Genomic DNA, 19,708 nt, shown 5'->3' on the forward strand with positions numbered 1-19,708 from the left:
AGAGCCATCAATGCCATGAAAGCTGCAATGGAAGACAGGACACCCAGGAGCTCGGGAGAGACTGAGGAGAAGAAGAAGAAGACGAAGAGGAGCCATGAGGAACAAGCAAAGCAAGAACTGACAGAAAAAGAGAAATCCAAATGTTAGACTTAAACAGAAGTAATACCAAACCAAGGTATTTGATTAAGAAAGAAAAAAGAGCCCCATGTTTTTCTAATAAAAATACACAAGGTGGTTACAAGCTGAAAAAAGTCTTTTGATCAGGACTCCTGAAGAGCCGCAAACAACCCCAGTCAAATAATTTGTTTTGTGATAATATCTTAAAGTTGCAATAAAACTCCAGCATTTTGGCTTGTCAGAGGAGAGTTAGATATTGTTCATTTTAACAGATCCACTTCAAAGGCACATCAGATAAAATCTACAGCACTGTATGTAGGCCAACCATACTTCATGTAACCATGCAGCCCTGTGCTATTTTTATAAGAGCCTCAAAGGGACTGTATCTAACTGAAACCTAGACTCAGCAAACCCAGGGAAAAAAAACAGACCGGGCCTTGGTTTAATAGGCTACAACACAGACACAGCACAGTGTAATAGCCAGGGAAACGGGGAAGAGAAGGTGGACAGTGAAGCATGAACTGCATTTCTAAAGATCACTTGAAAGGGCAGATTGCTAAATAAGAGACACTGAAACTGAGCGAGTTATAGGCACATATTACTGCCTTAACAAAATTTAATCCCAATAAAAAACTATGGGCATATTCTTGAATTAATCCCTCTGCATTTCCATTTTTAAGGATTAGGTTGTTTTATACCCCTAATCCAAATTGTCCAATCACGGCTCATCGATTGTAACTAAGCAAAATACCAGAGCAATAGTATAAAAGAGTTTCGAGGGTTATGTTGAGTTGTTGTGTTATAATGTAACATAGCAGAATTAGATCCCACGTATCTCACAGCAGCAAACAACCAACTTTACACTGCAGTTACTCATTTAAATACTGTCTAAAAACAGCCACAGGCAGCTTTAAGATGCTGCTTCGCGTCCCTTTAAGGTGAAATCTTACACTGCTTACTGAAACCCTCATTCACAATATTGCCGTGTTGTTCCATTTTCATTTGTGACACATTATATTTGGTGGTATGAGTTTGGTGAAATTGAAGATGACTGTTTGTTTCAACATTAAAACAAAACAAAGACGTAAACCTGAGGTATATTTGGGCCAACTTGACGGAGCTTGACAGTTGTTACACGTCTGCATTGTAGCAGGTGGTCACATCCTGAGGACCAATCACCCGTCATTGATCAAATTGGTGTAAAAATCCGGTCTCAGATGAGAAAACGAGAGAGGAAAAACAGTATACTTTTGCAAACCTTGTTACTGAACTTATTATGGACCGACTTGTCTCACCATGGCAACAGGCAGAGATGACTATAGCCTGACAACTAGCTGCTGCCTGCTGCAGACTGCCAAAATGGTGAATGCTAAATTCCCAAGAACGGCAAAAGAAGTAGGAGGGAGATAAGAGAGCAATGTGACAACAGAGGCTTACCTCCTCTAAATGAATATCCTCTTTAAAGCCAGCTGTTCCCAAAAAGCACTGCTTCTTAAAGCATTGATAGTAAATGATCTAAGAAGAGGGAGGGAAATAACAAAGTTGTCCAGCTCAAAAGTAATCCTACATGTAACAAATCCCTGACACTTAGTCTGGTCCAGCACTCGCCAGGCTTACGTATCAACTCTCACTCCCGACAGCAGTGTTGATTGAGGCAGAATGACCTCTGAGGCTACGAGAGCAGCAGCCATCTGTCGAAAACGAACAGCTTATGGTCCTGAGCTGCGGCAAGCGATGACACTTCATACATGGCCATATTCTGTAAATGTCAACGGTAGCTGAATAATTCAGACACCTGGGTTAGGTAACCTGACCCCCCCCCCCCAACGATATACACTGGAAAGTGGAGCGGAGGAGCAAAGAGGCCTTTGAAACAGTTCGCCCTCCTGTTTTTACATAATACCTAGGAAAGTGTGATATCTCTCTTAAGAGCAGAGCAGATTAAGGTGGATTTTTTAAAAACTCCGCTCTTTCATCTCATTTTATCCTCCCTGAGTGTGTGTGCATGTGCAATCTGTGTGTGCAAACTGAATAAACAAGATAAAAATAACAGACTAAATCTGTTTCTTACAACATGTGAACTCAGGCTGAACTCAGGATTCTGAAATGAGCCTCAGGATTCAATCTACCTTTTTTTCCCCACGTAATGACTCCAGCAAGCTAACAAACAAACATGAAAGCACAGCCACTGAAGCATTCATTGAGAAAATAAATAACAGCCTGAGAGAAATGTGAGCTAGTTTGAATGAAGTGTCTGTGTCAAATAAAACAAGGGAAGCAAATTACTCTTTCATGTTCCTAATCTGCAAACACACAGAATGACTAAAATTTCCACATTGCGAGTGCTTGATTAATTTACTTTGTTTAAAGCTTTAAAACTCAGTGGCGTTTCTGGGACATGCTCGTTATGCAATCTGGAATTGTTGCTTACACATGGACCTCTGATACGAAACAAAACCTCCACTCTGAATAAATCATGAACACACAGCTGCCTTCTTTTGCTGAAGTGAACCTAAACTTGATACGCTGTGCATAATTCACACATGAACCGTGTGCTTGCTGAGAAAGCTATAGAAAAGCATTCTATACATCATATTTCAGTAAAAATTCACAAGCAAAAGAGAGCGCCTGGGGGTGGGGGATGAGCCAGTCTTCTCCAGTCATGCAACAGAAAGGCTTACAAATGCACACACAAAGGCCTGCTTAAGAAATGGCATTATATCAAAAATTTTATAATCTGCTTACATCAGAAAACTCACAAAATAAAGCTGAAACAAAGATCTGGAAACTTAAATCTTAGCAGAGGATTGAAAACCAGCTTGTGCTGTAATGCATAACAGATGGTGAATACACGTGTCCGATTAACTCGTTGTAACTGGTTAATGCGCACATATGTAGCACCTGCCAAGTGGTAAATTGGTAAGATAAAAAAATATATGCACTAAATTCACAGCCGCTAAAGGAATACTTATATTCCCTGTATTTGTTTTAATTGCTGTTATGTTTGCCCTTTTCGTTCATTTCTTCTTGATCTTTTTGCCAGGAGGGATAAAGTTCACACATCTACATGCCAAATGATTATTTTATACCTGATGAGGGTAAAGCTTTTACATCTTGAAACAGGAGTGGGTAATTCATTTTTCCCCAAGGGTCCATATTAGAAATTGGGATTGCTGTAGATGGCCTCAAACTATAGCTCAACTCAATTTTGCTCATTTTTTAAGCTTATTGGTCTGTCCCTCCACAACAGTCCTAATTACTCATGTGGCCCCTTGGTAAATATTAATTACTAATCCCTCGTCTACTGTGCAAACAACAGTAAAACTAACAAAAACAAAACATTGTCATAGCTTCCATGTTGGAAAAATGAAGCCAATGCATAAGTGCCTTAAAGCTGGATCGTGGTATTACCTACTCATACAATGACTAACAACTTGTCAATCGCAAATCAGTAGCAAGTTAGCAAGTGGTTCCCAGTCAGACCCATCTTTTCAAATCACATCCGTTTTCTGCAACCAATATGGTGACAGTGAAAAGGTTTCAAAATGGAACTTCAAAACCCAATGAAATTTTCACAGCAGCAACTAGGGCTGTTCGATATAACGATATATATCGGATGACGATATAAAAACGTCTATCGTTTAATTTTACGCCTTTCGTTTGTTTCGTGGTGTCGCAAAATAAACTGTTTACGGCAATATTTTTTCATCGTTTTGATGGTCACTGTAGTGGCTATATTAATTTCTTAAAGTTCTCTCTTTCTCTTATATTTAATATAACCACACTACAGACGGACAAGCGCCTGTTTTTATGTGTTGTCCTTAGCAACAACGACGGTAACACCATCGCGTCACGTGTCCGCTTGTTTATGTTCCACATAAAAATCACAATAAAGCTCAAGATCCTGTTGAGAATTTTCAAAATAAACTGAATCGCGTGAAAGAGTATGCAGAGTATTTTCGGATGAGAAGCAAAAAAAGAGCCGCCAGGTGCTAAAAAATAAACCTTAGACTCAAACGTTAGAACAGGCTTTCCCCCGCAGCACACCGTGTAATAAATACTCACAAAGAAAACGGAGGCCGTTACAACTTATGTCTAAAAATGTATAGTTTCATGCATGGGTTAAAACACTCGACTCCAGGTACACGACGCCCAGCTGGAAACACTCCACGCAAGTCGAGCTGCCCGAGATTCACAGAATTTACAAATTTTTTTTTTATATTTTTGTGATTTATATCGATAGATGTCTTATATCGGGATATGAGATTTTGGTCATATCGCACAGCCCTCGCAGCCACAGCCATCTTTAATACTGTCTATGGCAGGGGTAGGCAACTCCAGGCCTTGAGTGCCGGTGTCCTGCAGGTTTTAGATCGCACCCTGGGTTAACACACCTGAATCAAATGATTAGTTCATTACCAGCCTCTGGAGAACTTCAAGAAATGCTGAGGAGTCATTCAGCCCTTTAAATCAGCTGTGATGGATCATGGACACATCTAAAACCTCCAGGACACCGGCACTCGAGGCCTGGAGTTGCCTACCCCTGGTCTATGGTTACAACATGAAAACGGAGCATCACAAAATCTTAGAGACAATCCTGCTGCGTGTCAACCACTTGCCTCATTATCAGAATTTGCTACAGAGGTGAATTCTACAACTTCTTATTTCAGTTTCTGGATTTGCAGTTATTCATCAGGGCTGATGTCTGTGACATTCAGCATTCAGGAACTCTTTTTTTTTGAAGGGAACCCTGTCGGGAGGGCTGATAGACAGGGACAGCTACACTCCTGTGTGGAAAGATCATCCCTGACCTGACCGTTATTCACTGCATCATTCAGAAGTCCATAATCAGTCCAAGATGCTGTAGAACACTTTACCTAGCTGAGTCATTTTCAAATATTTCTTGATATTTAAACTCCAAAGCCTGCTGTTGATCTTAAAGTTGATCTAAAACATGATGCCGCCCTTCCTGTCTGGAGATGCAGATGTGGGAAAGAGACCAATGCACCGCAGATGACACTACACAAGAAATCAGAATCATCAGTACATCATCCAAGCAGGAATTTACTACAATAGGATATTTATTATTTCTCTGAACTGACTGCATTTTGTGCTGTTGCATTTTCACATTATTACATATTAAATATTAAATGGCACAGCTAGTCAAAGTGGAAGAAGTGGAAGTGGGGTTTAATTATGTCATGTTAAACCCATTTGTATTCTTTAAATATTATTGTCTAAAAAAGGAAATCATAAGACTTTTAATATTATGAATATTAAATTAATTAAATATAAATGCAATATTATTGTAAATACCCTGGTTAATTTCTTTTCTTGTTGTTTAACAAAATATACTCTTGAAAATGCACACACGCATGGTTTTAAATGTGTGGTTGCAATGTGGTCTTACCTCGTCTGGCACAGATGAGCTCATGAACACCACAGTTCCTCCCCCCTCCTGTGAGAAAGACGAAGTAAAGCTGGGAGTCAGAGTTTTAAATATGACTTTATGCAATGTAGAAACATATGGTCTGTCCTCAGGTTAAATGAGACAGATGAACATGTCAGCAAACATAAAACCAATAGGCTTGAATGACCTTGTTTGCTTTTCGTGGTCTCTGTTTCTCTGTCTTTAATATATTGATGGGTATATTAGCCTATAGAGCAGTGTAGGCTATCATTAATCATCTCTATACCAGTAATAACCACGGGCCACTACAAAGGAACACTTTTACAAATGTACTCTGCCACAGCTACTCTGAGGCTCAATGATGTCAAGAAGTCATGCATATTAAAGGAAGTAATTATAGCTCCATGCATTTTTTATAAGGCAACTAATAACTCATTACTGTAATGACTGGCATGGATTCTACAAAGTAATTTCCTGTTTTATTTTTTAATTCCACTTAGCTATGATGCCTTGTCAGTTTTACTCTGTGTCTCTGTTTGTTTTCTGGTTTTTTTTTTTTAATAATGCCTCTTTTTAATTAGCTGTCATTGTCCCTTGTTTATGCATCTCCTGTAAAGCTCTTGCCACTGGCCTTCAGTTCCCAGTCGAGCATTTTTTATTATTGCTTCTCCGTATCCTTTCCTGTAACTTTTGAGCACAGGGTGGGTTTTGTATTCTAGTTTGATTTTTCTGGAGACATTTACTGCACTGATTGCTTTGAACTGCCTTCCTGTGTAATCCCTTATTACTCACCTAGTCACCAAAAAAAAAAAACAATTAAAAGGGTAGGGTTCATTTTATCCTTATGCTAAACAAGAAAATAGAATATTTCATCTTTCAAATAAATGCATCTATTTTAGCCTTGTAGTTCTGTGGTTGTAAGGCTTTCCTTTTGGGTATGTCAAATAGAGGAAAAAGTCCGTGTACAGTGACAGATGTGAACCGAACCCTTCAACAAGTCACTAAAAGTTCCTCTGTCAAATTCCTATATTTGGGTCGGCTCCTTATTCAGGGGCCCTACAACTATAAGCAACAGCGTAGAAATTAAAAAAATAAAATTACATGAACTATTTCCTCGACAGACGCAAAAGCCCTGGCATGAGTTGCTTTGCTGGAAAATTATCAACATGATTTTGTAACGCAATGCAATGCAATACGCTGCTCTGTTTGGGTTATAGAGAAATAAGTTTTAGGATTTAGTATTTTCACTGGAATACAATTTCATAATGTGTCAACTGGTTGTTTTACATAATCGCTATGAGGCTTAAGTTAACAGTGCTTCCTCTCCTTCACATCCCCAAGTTTTTACAGTGACACATAATCTCTCTTGGCTGAACAGTTCAGTATTGAGGCTCCAGTATCATCATTAACTAAGATGTCTCTACTTAAGAGTTTGGCAAGGTCACGTCTTGGCTCTGAATTTAGGTTTATTATTAGATTAAAAATAGTGGCAATGTGTTTATACATTCTGAAATTTGTTGCTGAGTTGTCTCAAACCAAGAAACAAAATTTTAGTGCATTAAGAATCCCTTCATAACGTTAAAAAAAGGTGTATTAGTTTCTTCACATCCAGGACTGTACAAGATAGTAGAAGTGGCCTGAGGTCTTGACTTTAGTGCCAGAGCAAAGAGAAAACTGTGACTGAGGTAGCAGACAGACCCTGAGCGACTCAATTCATTCTATTAATTCATTAGCAGAAATTCTCTGTTGGCTATTCTCACCAAACTTTAGTAATTCTTAGTGTACAACAAGTACTTGCCTTAAAAGCACTAAAAGAGATGGATTTTTACAATAATAGAAGTAAATGTTGTCACTGTCTGTCTGTGTACAGTTGTGACTCATATTCTGCTTTCACTGAGCCAGACTTTAGGTTATATTTCTCCAGATTTTCTGAAGGTCCTTCAGAGACTTTCTATGGAAACTGCCTGTTTTTCCACTCATTTTTAGTCCAGTTCTCATATCTGACCATTTCCAGAGAATTGCTTTTTTTGTTAAGCCACTTAACACCGACCTATTAGTTAATATAACAATGCCTCCACATCAGTGCTGATACAGAAGGAGAAGAAGTCAAAACACTAGGCAAAGAAATTGTTTTTTTCCACAGTATTTCAAACTGTTTCAACAAGTCCTCTGTATAATCTGCGAATCTCTGAAGTTCTGTTCGCCAGCCACTGCATAGTAGGTATGGTGACGCCCTTACATTTCAACACTGGACCTCTCCACACCCTCATCCAATGATGTTCTAACATCAAGGTCTAAGACCAGCTTCCGGACCAGTGATTCCCAAAATGTGCCCCGGGAAGGTACTGCAGGTGGGCCGTGGTAATAACAGAACTTCAGTTTGAAATGACTCACAAGTATGTACAGTTACAAATTTATATAAATGTATTTATTCATATGAAAAGTATTAAAACTGGTAATATTTATAAACAACAGCATTTTGAATTAAATTTTCAAGGAAACATATCACCCTCTCTTATATTTGTATGGAGTAACGGTTTAAGATTTGTTGAGCCCAACAGATTTTCCGGTTTTTAAGTGGGCCGCAGCACTCTTGACTTTAGGAATGGCTGTTCTAGACCAGTGGCATTACTGGAAAGGTCCCCAGGATGGGAATTTGGGGCAAGTGCCACCCATTGCTACCCGTCTGTACACGCCCCTGCTCAGTGAAGACAAGCTGCTGCAAATTTCATTAAAAATTTGCAGTAAAACATCTAATTAAAAAAAAATTACACTAAAATTCTTCTGGAGCTGTCTATCTTTAATTAAACCACACCACCTCTCACAAGTGTCACTGCGCAGGAACAAGCGCCCGTGAAACAATAAGACCCGTATCCGTGACAGCACGGGACAAGGCACGAGCCTTTTTGTCGCTGCCTGGTGATGTGTCCCGGTCACTCTCACTAAAGCCTGTAGGAGACACTTTTCCCTCAGCATGAAGGCTGTTAGATCCGCTGCACATGTTAGCTATGAAGGTATCTACAGCACGTGCAGCCATCAAATAAAGTTTGACAGCAGCGGAGTGTTCTTCAAATATTACAACCCTATTCTTCCGCCAAGTTATATAGTTCTTTAACGGAAGAAAAACAAAAAGTCATGTGACGCTAAGCAGCGGCATGCTAAGACTTTATGTTAAAATATTCAAATTAATCGCTACGTGCTCACAGGTGTCCCATAACTGACGCTTTTGCTGCCGTCTAAAAACGTCCCTAGTTTAAAATCAAAGCACCGGGACTGCCTGCTTGTCTCGGTTTACTCGCGAATCACTTCACGTGCACATCCCGTGAAGATAATGAGACCTCAGCGGTCCTGCATCAGTGCGGGTGTCCGCACTTCAGCATCAGCCCCGCGCCTCCGGAGCACTGCGGTATACTCGCCGCGTGAGTTACAGAGAAACTGGACCAGAAATTACACACTCGGTGAATACCGCGTGAGATTATGGAAAGACGTCCTCCTTCAGTCCCGTGCAAAGTTTCCCACGAGTCCCGCAGGACACCTGAGAGCGAGTACCTACCGTCAATCGCCATGATGCTCCGTCCCGGACTCTACCAACTGTAGGGGGGTGGGGGTGTGATGGAGGCGGCCGGTCATTCATTTGTGTGTGTGTGTGTGTCAGAGAGAGAGCGAGAGAGGTTGTGTAACAGTTCTATATGTATATATGTATATGTGTGTATATATATGTGTGTGTGTGTGTGTGTGTAAACATCTAATAATTATATAAAACGGGCTACAAATAATAATATGTGCAGTATAACTGTATTATTGATGTAGGTTGGTTATTTTTGTTCTCCATGGTTACATTCATTTCGATTTCATTCGTTTGTCCAGTTGTAGTAACCTACACTTTAGAAGTGTGCTGTTATGCTACATTATTCCAGTTATTCCACCTCATTTCTGGGGCGTTTAACTGCAATCCAATTGCACTCTCTTTCCAAAAAATTGTAATTGTTGAATAAAAAACCTAAGACCCGATATTGATAAGATAATGATAAATGCTTCTGTTTCTTCTGGAGGAGGGACCCTCCTGCTTCCTCACTTGATCATGAGAAGGCGTAGCCCATCTTCCTCCACCGCTTTTTATCTCCTCAAACCTCTACCTCCCCTCTCTCCTTCCACCTCTCCATCACTCTCCGTTTTTTTCTTTCTCCCCTCCCTTCCTCATCATTTTTCTTTTCTTTTTTCACCCTCGCTTAACTTATTCTTAACTAACAATAAATATAATCAACCATATTTTTACTTGTGCCAAATCAATGTCTTCATTCAAGAATAATTCATCTTAAGAATAAAAACAATAAAAAAAAATAGTAGAGTTTATTCTGTGCTTACGTCTTAAATTGGCGCGGTAACCAGGTAACTTAAACAATCACTTGTTACAACCAAAGTAGAAACAAGGCTGTTAGATGCTCTTATAACCAAGAGCTCTGAATACACTACCACCCGTACCTTGAAGCAGCAGCAGAGGACCACATCGTGTGACACTCCTGTTAGCTAAGAACAGAAAACTGAGGCTACAATTCACAGAGACTGATCAAAATTAGACAACAAAACTTTGGAAAAACATTGCCTGGTCTGATGAGTCTTGATTTCTGCTGCGACATTCAGGTGGTAGGGTCAGAATTTGGCTTAATAATGAATATGAACGCATATGAATATGAATGAATAAATATGAACGCATAGATCTATCATATTGTATCAATGATTCAGGCTGCTGGTAGTCTAATTATGTGGGGGTGTTTTCTTGGAACATTTGGGCACCTTAGTACCTACTGAGCCTTGTTTAGACACCACACCCTGTCCAAGTATTGTTGCTGACTATGTCCTTCCCTTTACGACCACAGTGTACCCATCTTCTCATGGCTGCTTCCAGCAGGAGGACAGCATGCTGTCTCACTGCATTCAAATGGCCTTCACACGCACCACATCTCAATCCAACAGTGCACCTTCGGGGTGTTTTAGACCCGTAGATTCACATCATGAATGTGCAGCTGACAAATTTGCAGCAACCGCATAAGGCTTTCATGCCAGTATGAACATGTCTGAAGAATGTTTCTAGCACTGTGTTGAATCTCTGACATGAAGGATTAAGACAGTTACGAAAGCAATAAAATAGTCCAGCAAGTGGATCTAATATTGCCTGTAAGCTCAATAAAAATAAAATATTGCAGAAAAACAACGCCAGATCAGTTTCTCCTCGTCGTTAACAAACAATCAAGCATTACCCCACACTGCTGACGTCACTACGGGAAGTCACGCCCATTAGGCGTCCCCTTACTTTACATTTCCGCAAAGTTTTGGAGCTGTGGCAGGCTTCCCTTAATCAGGTTTATTACAGTTTTGTTTATAGACATTTATAAGCTAAGAGAAAAGATGAGTGAAATTAAGCCCAAAGATAAAGGGTCGAGTGAAGAGAGCGCCGCGGAACAAGACTGGGCAGCGGCTAAGGCTGCTTTCGAGAACCTCAAATCTAACAAACCCAGACCTGTGAGTGTTTTAATGCTATTTTCCTTTTCGTTAGCATGTTTGCTGTGTTATATACTTTCACGAAGAGTTGTTTGGGTAACAAACCCCTGAACATGTCTTGCATTTTCCTTTTTTCTCCTTGTTCATGCACCCCCAGCCCAAACCCAAGAATGCAGTCACCATCGCCGTCTCCTCTCGCACTCTCTTCAACATGAAGGCCGAGAGGAAGATCTTTGAGGAAGAGGGCTTAGAGAAGTATGTCGCTTTCCAGCAGGAACATGAAAACGAGCCTCTAAAACCAGGACCTGCTTTTCCCTTCGTCAAGGTAGGCCTGGGCCCCTGTACTGTCAAACCTGCTGTGCAGGGCGTGTCCCCTCAGAAGTGTTCATTCACTATTACAACTGTCTGTGATCACATAGTTAAAGCCAGGGAATACTTATTGATAAACAGTAATAGCTAACAAGGGGCTGCATATCTATCCCTACACCTAAGAGGAGGTGGTGTAAATGCAAGTTTTTGGCTGTTGTCACTGCTAGAGCAAACATGGCTAAAATAAGAGAAATACCTAACACCGCACCAATTGCTTAATATTTAACGTCTTCATTGCTTTAAAACCGGTTTTACTACTTGTTACAATGACACGGTACAAGCTAGGAAATCAAATCATTTTTCAACAAAGAAGACTGAGAAGTGTTCCTGTAAAGCCTGATAGGTGCTGAGAGCTGATGTTTGCACAGGTTTATCAGGTTCATTGTCTCACAGAGAGTTATTTTAAAACAGTTCTGGTTTTCTCATTTGACAGTTACTGTCCCTGTGGTTCATAATGAGGTGCTTCAACTTTGCTAGCACAGCTGGTACCATAGCCACTCCTGCCATTCATAACAGCCAAACTGTCCAAACACAGAGCATTACAACATTAATGAATTTGGTACTAAATGCAAGGTTAATGTATTAGGTTGAAGTCATTTTACATAATAAATTATCAGCACAGTGTGTTTTTGTGCAAGAATATACAAAGGGCCCTATCATCATTAATAGATATATACTTTCTATTCCAACAGTTGACTGTCGGATAATAACACATAGATGAAAATATACTGGTAGTGCCCACAGCATGGAATAATAAATGTGACTTTTTTAATAGTAATTTCTCATATGCATGCAGCCCAGAAAGTCTACTCTACCTAGAGGGTATTTTAGATGTAGGTGTCAGATGGGTTCAAGGTGGGGGTGGGACTACATCAGAGATCTGCTGTTGATGGATAAGTTGACAGAAGAGGTCAGCCAGGAGTTTCCATGGACTATGATGTTTGCAGACAACATTGTGATGTAGTGGGAGTAGGGAGCAGGTCAAGGAGAGTCTGGAGAGGCAGAGTTATGCACTGGAGAGAAGAGGAATGAAAGTATGTAGAAGCAAGACAGAATACCTGTGTGTGAATAAGTGTAAGAGTGAAGCTGTAAGGAGGAGAGGTAGTGAAGGTAGATGAGTCTGAACCATCCAAATCAACAGACAGTTCACAAGAGAGGTGTAGGAGAGTGCAGGCAGGGTGGAGTGAGTGGAGACGAGTGTCAGGGGTGATTTGAGACAGAAGGATCGCAGCAAGAGTGAAAGGGAGGGTTTACAAGATGGTAGTAATACCTGCTATAATTTGGAGATGATGGCACTAATAAAATGGTAGGAGGAGGACCTCAGAGAAGGTTCCTGGATGCAGTGTGAAAGAGCTGGTGTGAAAGAGGAGGTGGCTAGGGATAGGGTGAGATGAAGGTGAATGATCCACTGTGCCAACACCTAAAGGGAGCAGCTGAAGGATGAAGATCAAGGGGGGAAAAAATATTCATGGCATCAAGAATTATAATGTTGTAGGAAGTTTTTTTTTCCCTTTTTTCACAAAGTAGTTAAAAGTAAAGACAGACAAGAATGTGATGAATGATGTATAGTAAAGGTCAAGCCAGCTAGGAATTTATCTATTAAGTCATTGCTGGCCGCACTGCCGGTGCACCCATTTGCTATGTATCACCAACCAATCATCGCTCTATAAAGTTTATATTTGTTCCCATTTTTGGGAAATTAGCTCCATTAAAATTATACCAAATGATATACAGGCAACTATCATTCAGTTGCTTTGATACTGGAGAAAATGTGAAATCGTGATGACCTGTCTCGCTGTGAGCCCTCAGAAGATTTACGGACATTTTATGGCAGACATCAGAGTAATGTCTCGGGAAAGTGTCCCACAGAATCTAAAAATATGTGCGTAACCTTTCTGTGTGCAGATCTGACCAAGCTGTGACTTTGAGAAGTAGTGCAAATTAAGTGCTAAAGGTTAATTGTCTTTAACCCTTGAACCATTCTGCTTCCTCGTGGATAGGTGCACAAAATCCTCAGCGCTCTAATGCGTACCCATAGCAAGCATCCGAGACGCACTGACTTGGTTCTGCATTGCTTTAAAAGTGCGATTTAACCAAAAGAATAGTGGTTACTTCTGTTGAGGACTCATATGCAATATCCTTGCTTTGGGTGTATAACATGGTTTGTTTTCTTGTGCTTTCTTAAGGCGCTGATGAACGTCAACACTCGACTGAGGGAGCTCTATCCAGACAACGAGGAGCTGTTTGATATCGTCTTAATGACCAACAACCATGCCCAAGTGGGCGTGCGCCTCATTAACAGCATTAATCACTATGGTATGCTGCGTCGAGGTCTGAGTGTTGAGTGTGATGTTGGATCAAGTCTAGCAATTGCGCATCTAAAATGAGGAAGTCTTTCTTTTTCTGCACATCTTACTTGTTTTTTCTCCTTGCTTCAGATTTGACCATAGAAAGATTCTGCATGACAGGAGGGAAGAGTCCTATTGGTTACCTGAAGGCCTACCTGACAAATCTTTACCTCTCCAAAAGTGCAGACAAAGTCATAGAGGCCATAGATGAAGGTAAGTGATGTTGGTCTAATATTTTAATCAGTACTTTGCAGAGTCTTGGGCTTCCTTCACCACCTTCTAGATGTTTGAGCACTTCTTATATTTACAAGCCTCAATGTTGACTTTGTGACTCATTCACGCTTCAGAGGGAAATCTCAACTTCATAGTAAACTGCAAGAAATAGCTGGTTGAAGGCAGCATGAGATTTACAGCCCGCCCACCATTCAAATGAACACAGAATAAGCTTGTGTGTTACCATGATATTTATTTAAAACAAAGTGAATTAAGGGCTCTTGATAGGCTCAATTTATTGTGTACATACTATCTACTGTTTAGAGATTTTAATCCTTGCTTCGCTTACCTTTCATCAGGAATTGCTGCTGCCACAATGTTCACGCCGGACACAGAGCTGGAGCTAAGCGGCACTCAGTTGAGAGTGGCGTTTGATGGTGACGCTGTCCTCTTCTCCGACGAGTCAGAGATCATCGTGAAGCAGCATGGCCTGGACTCTTTCTTTGAGCACGAGAAACAGTTTGAGAACAAACCTCTCGCTCAGGTAACATATGGTTGTTTCCATCTTCTCCTACATCACTGATGATTTTTTTCTTCCTTTTTATTTTGTTCTTCAGGAAACATGAAGTGAGCATTTTCAAAAAGTTTAAGGACACAGAGAGAGTGCATAATTATAGCTTACATAAAATAGAAGATGGGCTTTGCCCATGAACCTCCAAACCTGTCTCAGGCATGCATGTACCCACACCTCACAAGGTGTGATCAATTGGCAATTCAGCCAAAAGACAGTGGTGGTTGCAGAGGTGTGTAACAACATACACAGAAATTCACATTAACTGCTTACATTTAGAATCTAGACAGAACCTCAGAGAACAAAAATCCCTCCACAAATACTGACATAGTTGCTGCAGGATGTGGCAACATAATCAAAATACAACCAGTTGGCATATGACTACGTCCGCTATTGCAGATATATATATTCTGTCCATCTGTGCAGACTGACTCAGATCCATTGCAACATGTTGGAGACAGGTTGCTTCCCAGCAGGCAACCTGTGCAATTACCTTGCAATCAAAAGTGGTCACCCAAAAGCTGAAAGTGTTCCATGCTACTTGTAATTGAACGCCATATCCCCCCCAAAAAATCAATGCTATCACCAGGCAACTGCTGATGATCCTTATGTTATTAGGATGTTGTCCTGTATTTACTGTTGCATGACTGAGCCACTAGTCAAATACTATAAGTGTAGCCATTCACACTTTTTAACAAGTGTTTTACTCTTTGTTTTTGTAGATAGTTTCACTGTGCAGTCATGGTGAACTGTTGTTTCAGAAGCTGACTCAGTATCAGTAGACAGTACTGGCTGTCACCGCATACTAATGCACCCTACTAGATTCCTCATTAATTACAGTGCAAGCTGCTGATATGAGCATATTACGCTCTGAGAATTATCTGTGGGGTTTACGAACCCCCTTGTGAGTTTGTAAATATGTTTCACATCATCTGAAGCATTTATTTTCCTTGTGTGTGCTTGTGGTTGTGTATATACTATCTGTATTATCAGTCCAGATTACAAGTAGTAGCAGTTTTTCAGTAACTGTGATGTTCTTCACCTATTGCAACCATCCATCGAATAGAAAGATGATTTAAAAGAGAGAGGGCTCTATGTAAATAAAAGCAAACACATTGCAGTGGATTTCTTCAAATCTAACCTATCACACACAGCTTTTTACCTTCATAGTCCTCATTTTAAATTCAATTTACTTTTATTCTTTGACTCTTTCAGGGACCATTAAAGTGTTTCCTGGAGGCCCTGGGAAAGCTCCAGAGAAAATTCTATGCCAAGAACGAGCGTTTGAACTGCCCCATCCGAACCTTCCTGGTCACGGCCCGCAGCGCTGCCAGCTCTGGAGCTCGGGTCTTGAAGACCCTCCGCAGCTGGGGCCTGGAGATCGACGAGGCTCTCTTCCTGGCGGGGGCTCCGAAAGGGCCCCTGCTTCAGAAGATCAGGCCGCACATCTTCTTTGACGACCAGATGTTCCATATTGAAGGGGCCACGGAACTGGGAACCATATCCGCACACGTCCCCTACGGAATCGGACAAAAGTACCACAAGGGCAAACTCATCGAGCAGCCTGAAAAAAAGGAATAACCTAAGAAAGGTTAAAAATAATAATAAATAATACTACTTTTGCTCCAGATTAAATATTTATATTCATAAAAAAATGTCCATTAAAGGAATCCTAATTTTTAAAGGATTTTGCTCATGAATTGGCAATAAGCATTTTCCTCATGAGAGGGAATAACTGATGAACAGGAGACTGTATTTTCACACCAGAGTTACACTAGGTGCTTTACTTTCACTTACTGCTGTCGAGGAAAAGCAACCTTTTGGTCGGTTTTAACGTATGTGCTTACTAGGGGTGCAACAATACTCGTATCTATATTGAACCGTTCGATACAGTGCTTTCGGTTCGGTACGCATATGTATCGAACAATACAAAATTTTTGATTTATTTTATCAACTTTTCTTCTGACGATGCTGTCTGTGTTGAGCGCTCAGTGGATCTGCGTTCGACTACTCCGACCGCCTAGGCTGCACTGTCGAGTGCAGATCCACTGAGCGCAGCGCAAGCTAGCAAGACAGAAGCTAAGCTCGTTGCAACATGGCAAATTGAACCTCCCCCACCCTCATTCAGATCTGGCCTTTGGAACTATCTTAGTTTTCATGTGAAGCATGACCCTGATGGTAAGCGTGTCATGGACAAAAGTAAAACAGTATGTCGGATGTGCCACGCAATGCTCAATTGGTGGGAACTACTGTGTTAGCGCAGTTAGCTTGTTGACGCCGTCCAGTACCCACGCACGGGGCAATCCTCGGTAACTCGTTAACGGCGATTTGCGGCGTTATGGCGTTAATGTCATTTTATTATTTTGTTGTTTCAGCAACATTAAATTTAAAAACTACTTTTGAGTTCAAATATATATTTATAATTTTAATAAATGACAAATTAAAAAGGCATGAACATTTTTTTGTATCGAAAAAATATCGAACCGTGACACCAAAGTATCGAACCGAACCGTAAATTTTGTGTATCGTTACACCCCTAGTGCTTACCACTTGAAAGATCTGCCGAATAAGTTTTCTGCTGTTTTTTTTTTTTATTATTATGTTCATAAAAAAAAGTTTATCCCTTTTATCTGTGAGGTTTTTGGCAAATATATATATAAATATATACATATATAAGTACTGGTACAGATCACCAATTCCATTATTTTTGGTGTTTGGCAAAATCCTCACCCATTTTATATTTTAAAAGGGATTTTAGGAGGTAGAATAACTTCAGCTTACAAGGAGCGCTGATGCTGTTTCTGTGTGTTACTGTACTCATTTATTTTTGAAGTGCCACAAAACTTGATCTTGTTCTGTAGGCTGTTTACGCTGAGTCTGTGTGTCAGCCAAGTCTAGCTGTAACTAGACTTTCTAGGATGGACCGACTACATCTACGTATGCATTTGTATATGTTTGCAGATATTTATGAAATTTATATTGCATAAATATGTACCTTAATGGTCTGCATAACTAAATGTCAGGAAGAAGTTGCACCGATACACTCACATGTTTTTATATGCTGGTATATTCAATCTTTTTCATTTTTGTACTCACATTGTGGTAACACAATGATAGCTTGTCTACACCATTTGACTTTTCTACCAGCGAGTAGTTGGATAAATAAAGGAATGCGATGAAACCCCAGTTGTTGTGTTTCGACAGTGTTGGGTAGTACTTAACTGCACGTACTGTAATTATTTGGAGGCGCTTTATCCTGCTTTATTCTTCATTTGACATAAAAATATACTAAAGATTCTCTCAGATTGTTGTGTTTAGGCAGAGTTTGCCTAGTGAGAGCAACATCTTTCTATAAAAGAGCTAGAAAGTTGCTTTTTTTCTTTTCTTTCCTTATGTCAGGATGCTTCTGATTTATCTCGAGGCCTTTTGAGAAGGCCTGACTGACTCACACACAAACAGATTAATGGCACTTAGTGTAATACTGCAGTTTATACTAATATTTCATATTTTTTGGCACACAGGTTATTTGCTTTAAAAAATGACACATTATGTATATAATACCTCGGTATTTATAGTTCAATAGGATTTTGGTTGCAGAGCTTTTACATTTAAAGGTATTTTTGTCCACCGCTAGGTGGTGCTATTTACCTGTAAGTGCTCCTCTTTGCATTCAGGGCCTCTGGGATAGTCTTTCTTTCTTTCTTTTTTTTTCTTTTCTTTTTTTAATTGAAAGACATTTTCATATACAAAACAAGTCAAGGAAACAGACCAGAATTGTAACAATTTACATTATAAAGATGGTGAAGCAAGTCATTATAACTTTACAGGGAGAAAATAAAGGTTTGTAGGGTAAAGTAATAAGGAACATAGACCTTTTGACACAGGCAGGAAAATTAGAATAGCAAGTATTTTGTGATTTTACAGTATAGTACAGCAGTTTTTTTTATTCATATTTGAAATAAGCTTAAGTGACTTAAAATATTGACAAAAGTAATTCAAGAAGGCGGTAAACATAGGAGAGGCATTCTTCCACTTACATAAATGAATAAAAAACTTACATAGCACTATTAAAAAATTGACAACATCTGAGATTTCAGAATCCAGATTGTCCATAAAGTAAAGAACATCCTTAGATGTGAAGGAAGGTATATTGGAAATTCTGAGTGAAACCCAACAGTGTATTTCAAACCAAAAAGCATTAACATACTGACAAGTGAAAAATAGATGCTCTAGTGTTTCTGGATCGGAAGAACAGAAAGCACAAGAGTCGGCCTCAAAATTAAACCTTTTATACAGGAATTCTCCAACTGGATAAATGCCAGATATGATTCTGAAGTGTGTTTTTTTTGTTTTAGGCGCAAGTGGGTATTTTAGGTAAAAAGAAAATGACTTTTCTTTCAACATGCTATCAAGGTCATGTCTGACATTGACATTATAGTTACAGAATACTATTTCCTTTTCCTAAGGTATTAGAGATTAACTTATTATTAAATTGTTTGTCCTTTATTGAGGTATTACCTATCGTCAGTGAAGGTAAGTTCTTATTAGTGAATACTTTTAAGTATTTACGATAAGATTTAACAATGGTATGGGTGCTGCTTTACAAACCTTATTATAATTATTAAATGAAACGTCTATTTTATACTTATCAATAAATTCTTCATAAGATAGCAAGTTTACGTTTTATCAAGCAGATCAACAACAAAACATACACCGCTATCATAGCAGTCTGATTTAAATAAGGACTTCTTATTGATGACTATAACCCTATTATTCCACAGCACAGAATTGTGAGGTGAAAAATTGTGGGTGAAAATTAGTTTCCCAAAATTCAAAGCTTGCTTATAGAAACTAGACAACTTAAGAGGAATCTTAGATATTTCATAATCACATCTGAGCAAAGAATCTAATCCCCCGACGTTATTAAAGAGTTGGGAATATGGTACCACATAGCATAGGAAGTGCATGTTTTTTATCCATCTGAGCCTGAATGCAGCAATAATGGATTTAAAGTCTAAAGCTCCTCTGGGATAGTCTTGTTTTCCAGGTTGGAAAGTTTTTCCTTCCACTTTCTTGTGGTTTCAAGATGGAATATGGAAAACAAAACAAAAAAAAATGATGACATGTATTTTACGGAAATGACTCTTTTGTTTTACCGTCTTGGTTACTGCTAATAAATCA

The 19,708-nt window shown here is 39.6% G+C and overlaps 1 protein-coding gene across 1 annotated transcript; it reads left to right on the forward strand.

Moving 5' to 3' along the window:
• Positions 1-10,837: 10,837 nt before the first annotated feature.
• Positions 10,838-16,165, forward strand: nt5c1bb (5'-nucleotidase, cytosolic IB b). Its single transcript, XM_006792615.3, has 6 exons — positions 10,838-11,047; positions 11,184-11,351; positions 13,582-13,711; positions 13,834-13,956; positions 14,316-14,500; positions 15,743-16,165. Exons 1-6 carry the CDS (start codon positions 10,934-10,936, stop codon positions 16,106-16,108), a joined length of 1,086 nt encoding a protein of 361 aa, XP_006792678.1. The 5' UTR covers positions 10,838-10,933; the 3' UTR covers positions 16,109-16,165.
• Positions 16,166-19,708: the final 3,543 nt, after the last annotated feature.

Source organism: Neolamprologus brichardi, chromosome 15 (genome assembly GCF_056152115.1).
Source record: "Neolamprologus brichardi isolate AB-2024 chromosome 15, ASM5615211v1, whole genome shotgun sequence".
NCBI lineage: Eukaryota > Metazoa > Chordata > Actinopteri > Cichliformes > Cichlidae > Neolamprologus > Neolamprologus brichardi.

What these genes read in the sequence shown, in the direction of transcription:
- nt5c1bb (XM_006792615.3), top strand. Translation starts at nt 10,934, where the DNA reads ATGAGTGAAATTAAGCCCAAAGATAAAGGGTCGAGTGAAGAGAGCGCC. An exon ending in CTGCTTTTCCCTTCGTCAAG is followed by an intron (nt 11,352 to 13,581) that starts GTAGGCCTGGGC and finishes TGCTTTCTTAAG; the next exon opens with GCGCTGATGAACGTCAACAC. An exon ending in AGAACAAACCTCTCGCTCAG is followed by an intron (nt 14,501 to 15,742) that starts GTAACATATGGT and finishes TGACTCTTTCAG; the next exon opens with GGACCATTAAAGTGTTTCCT.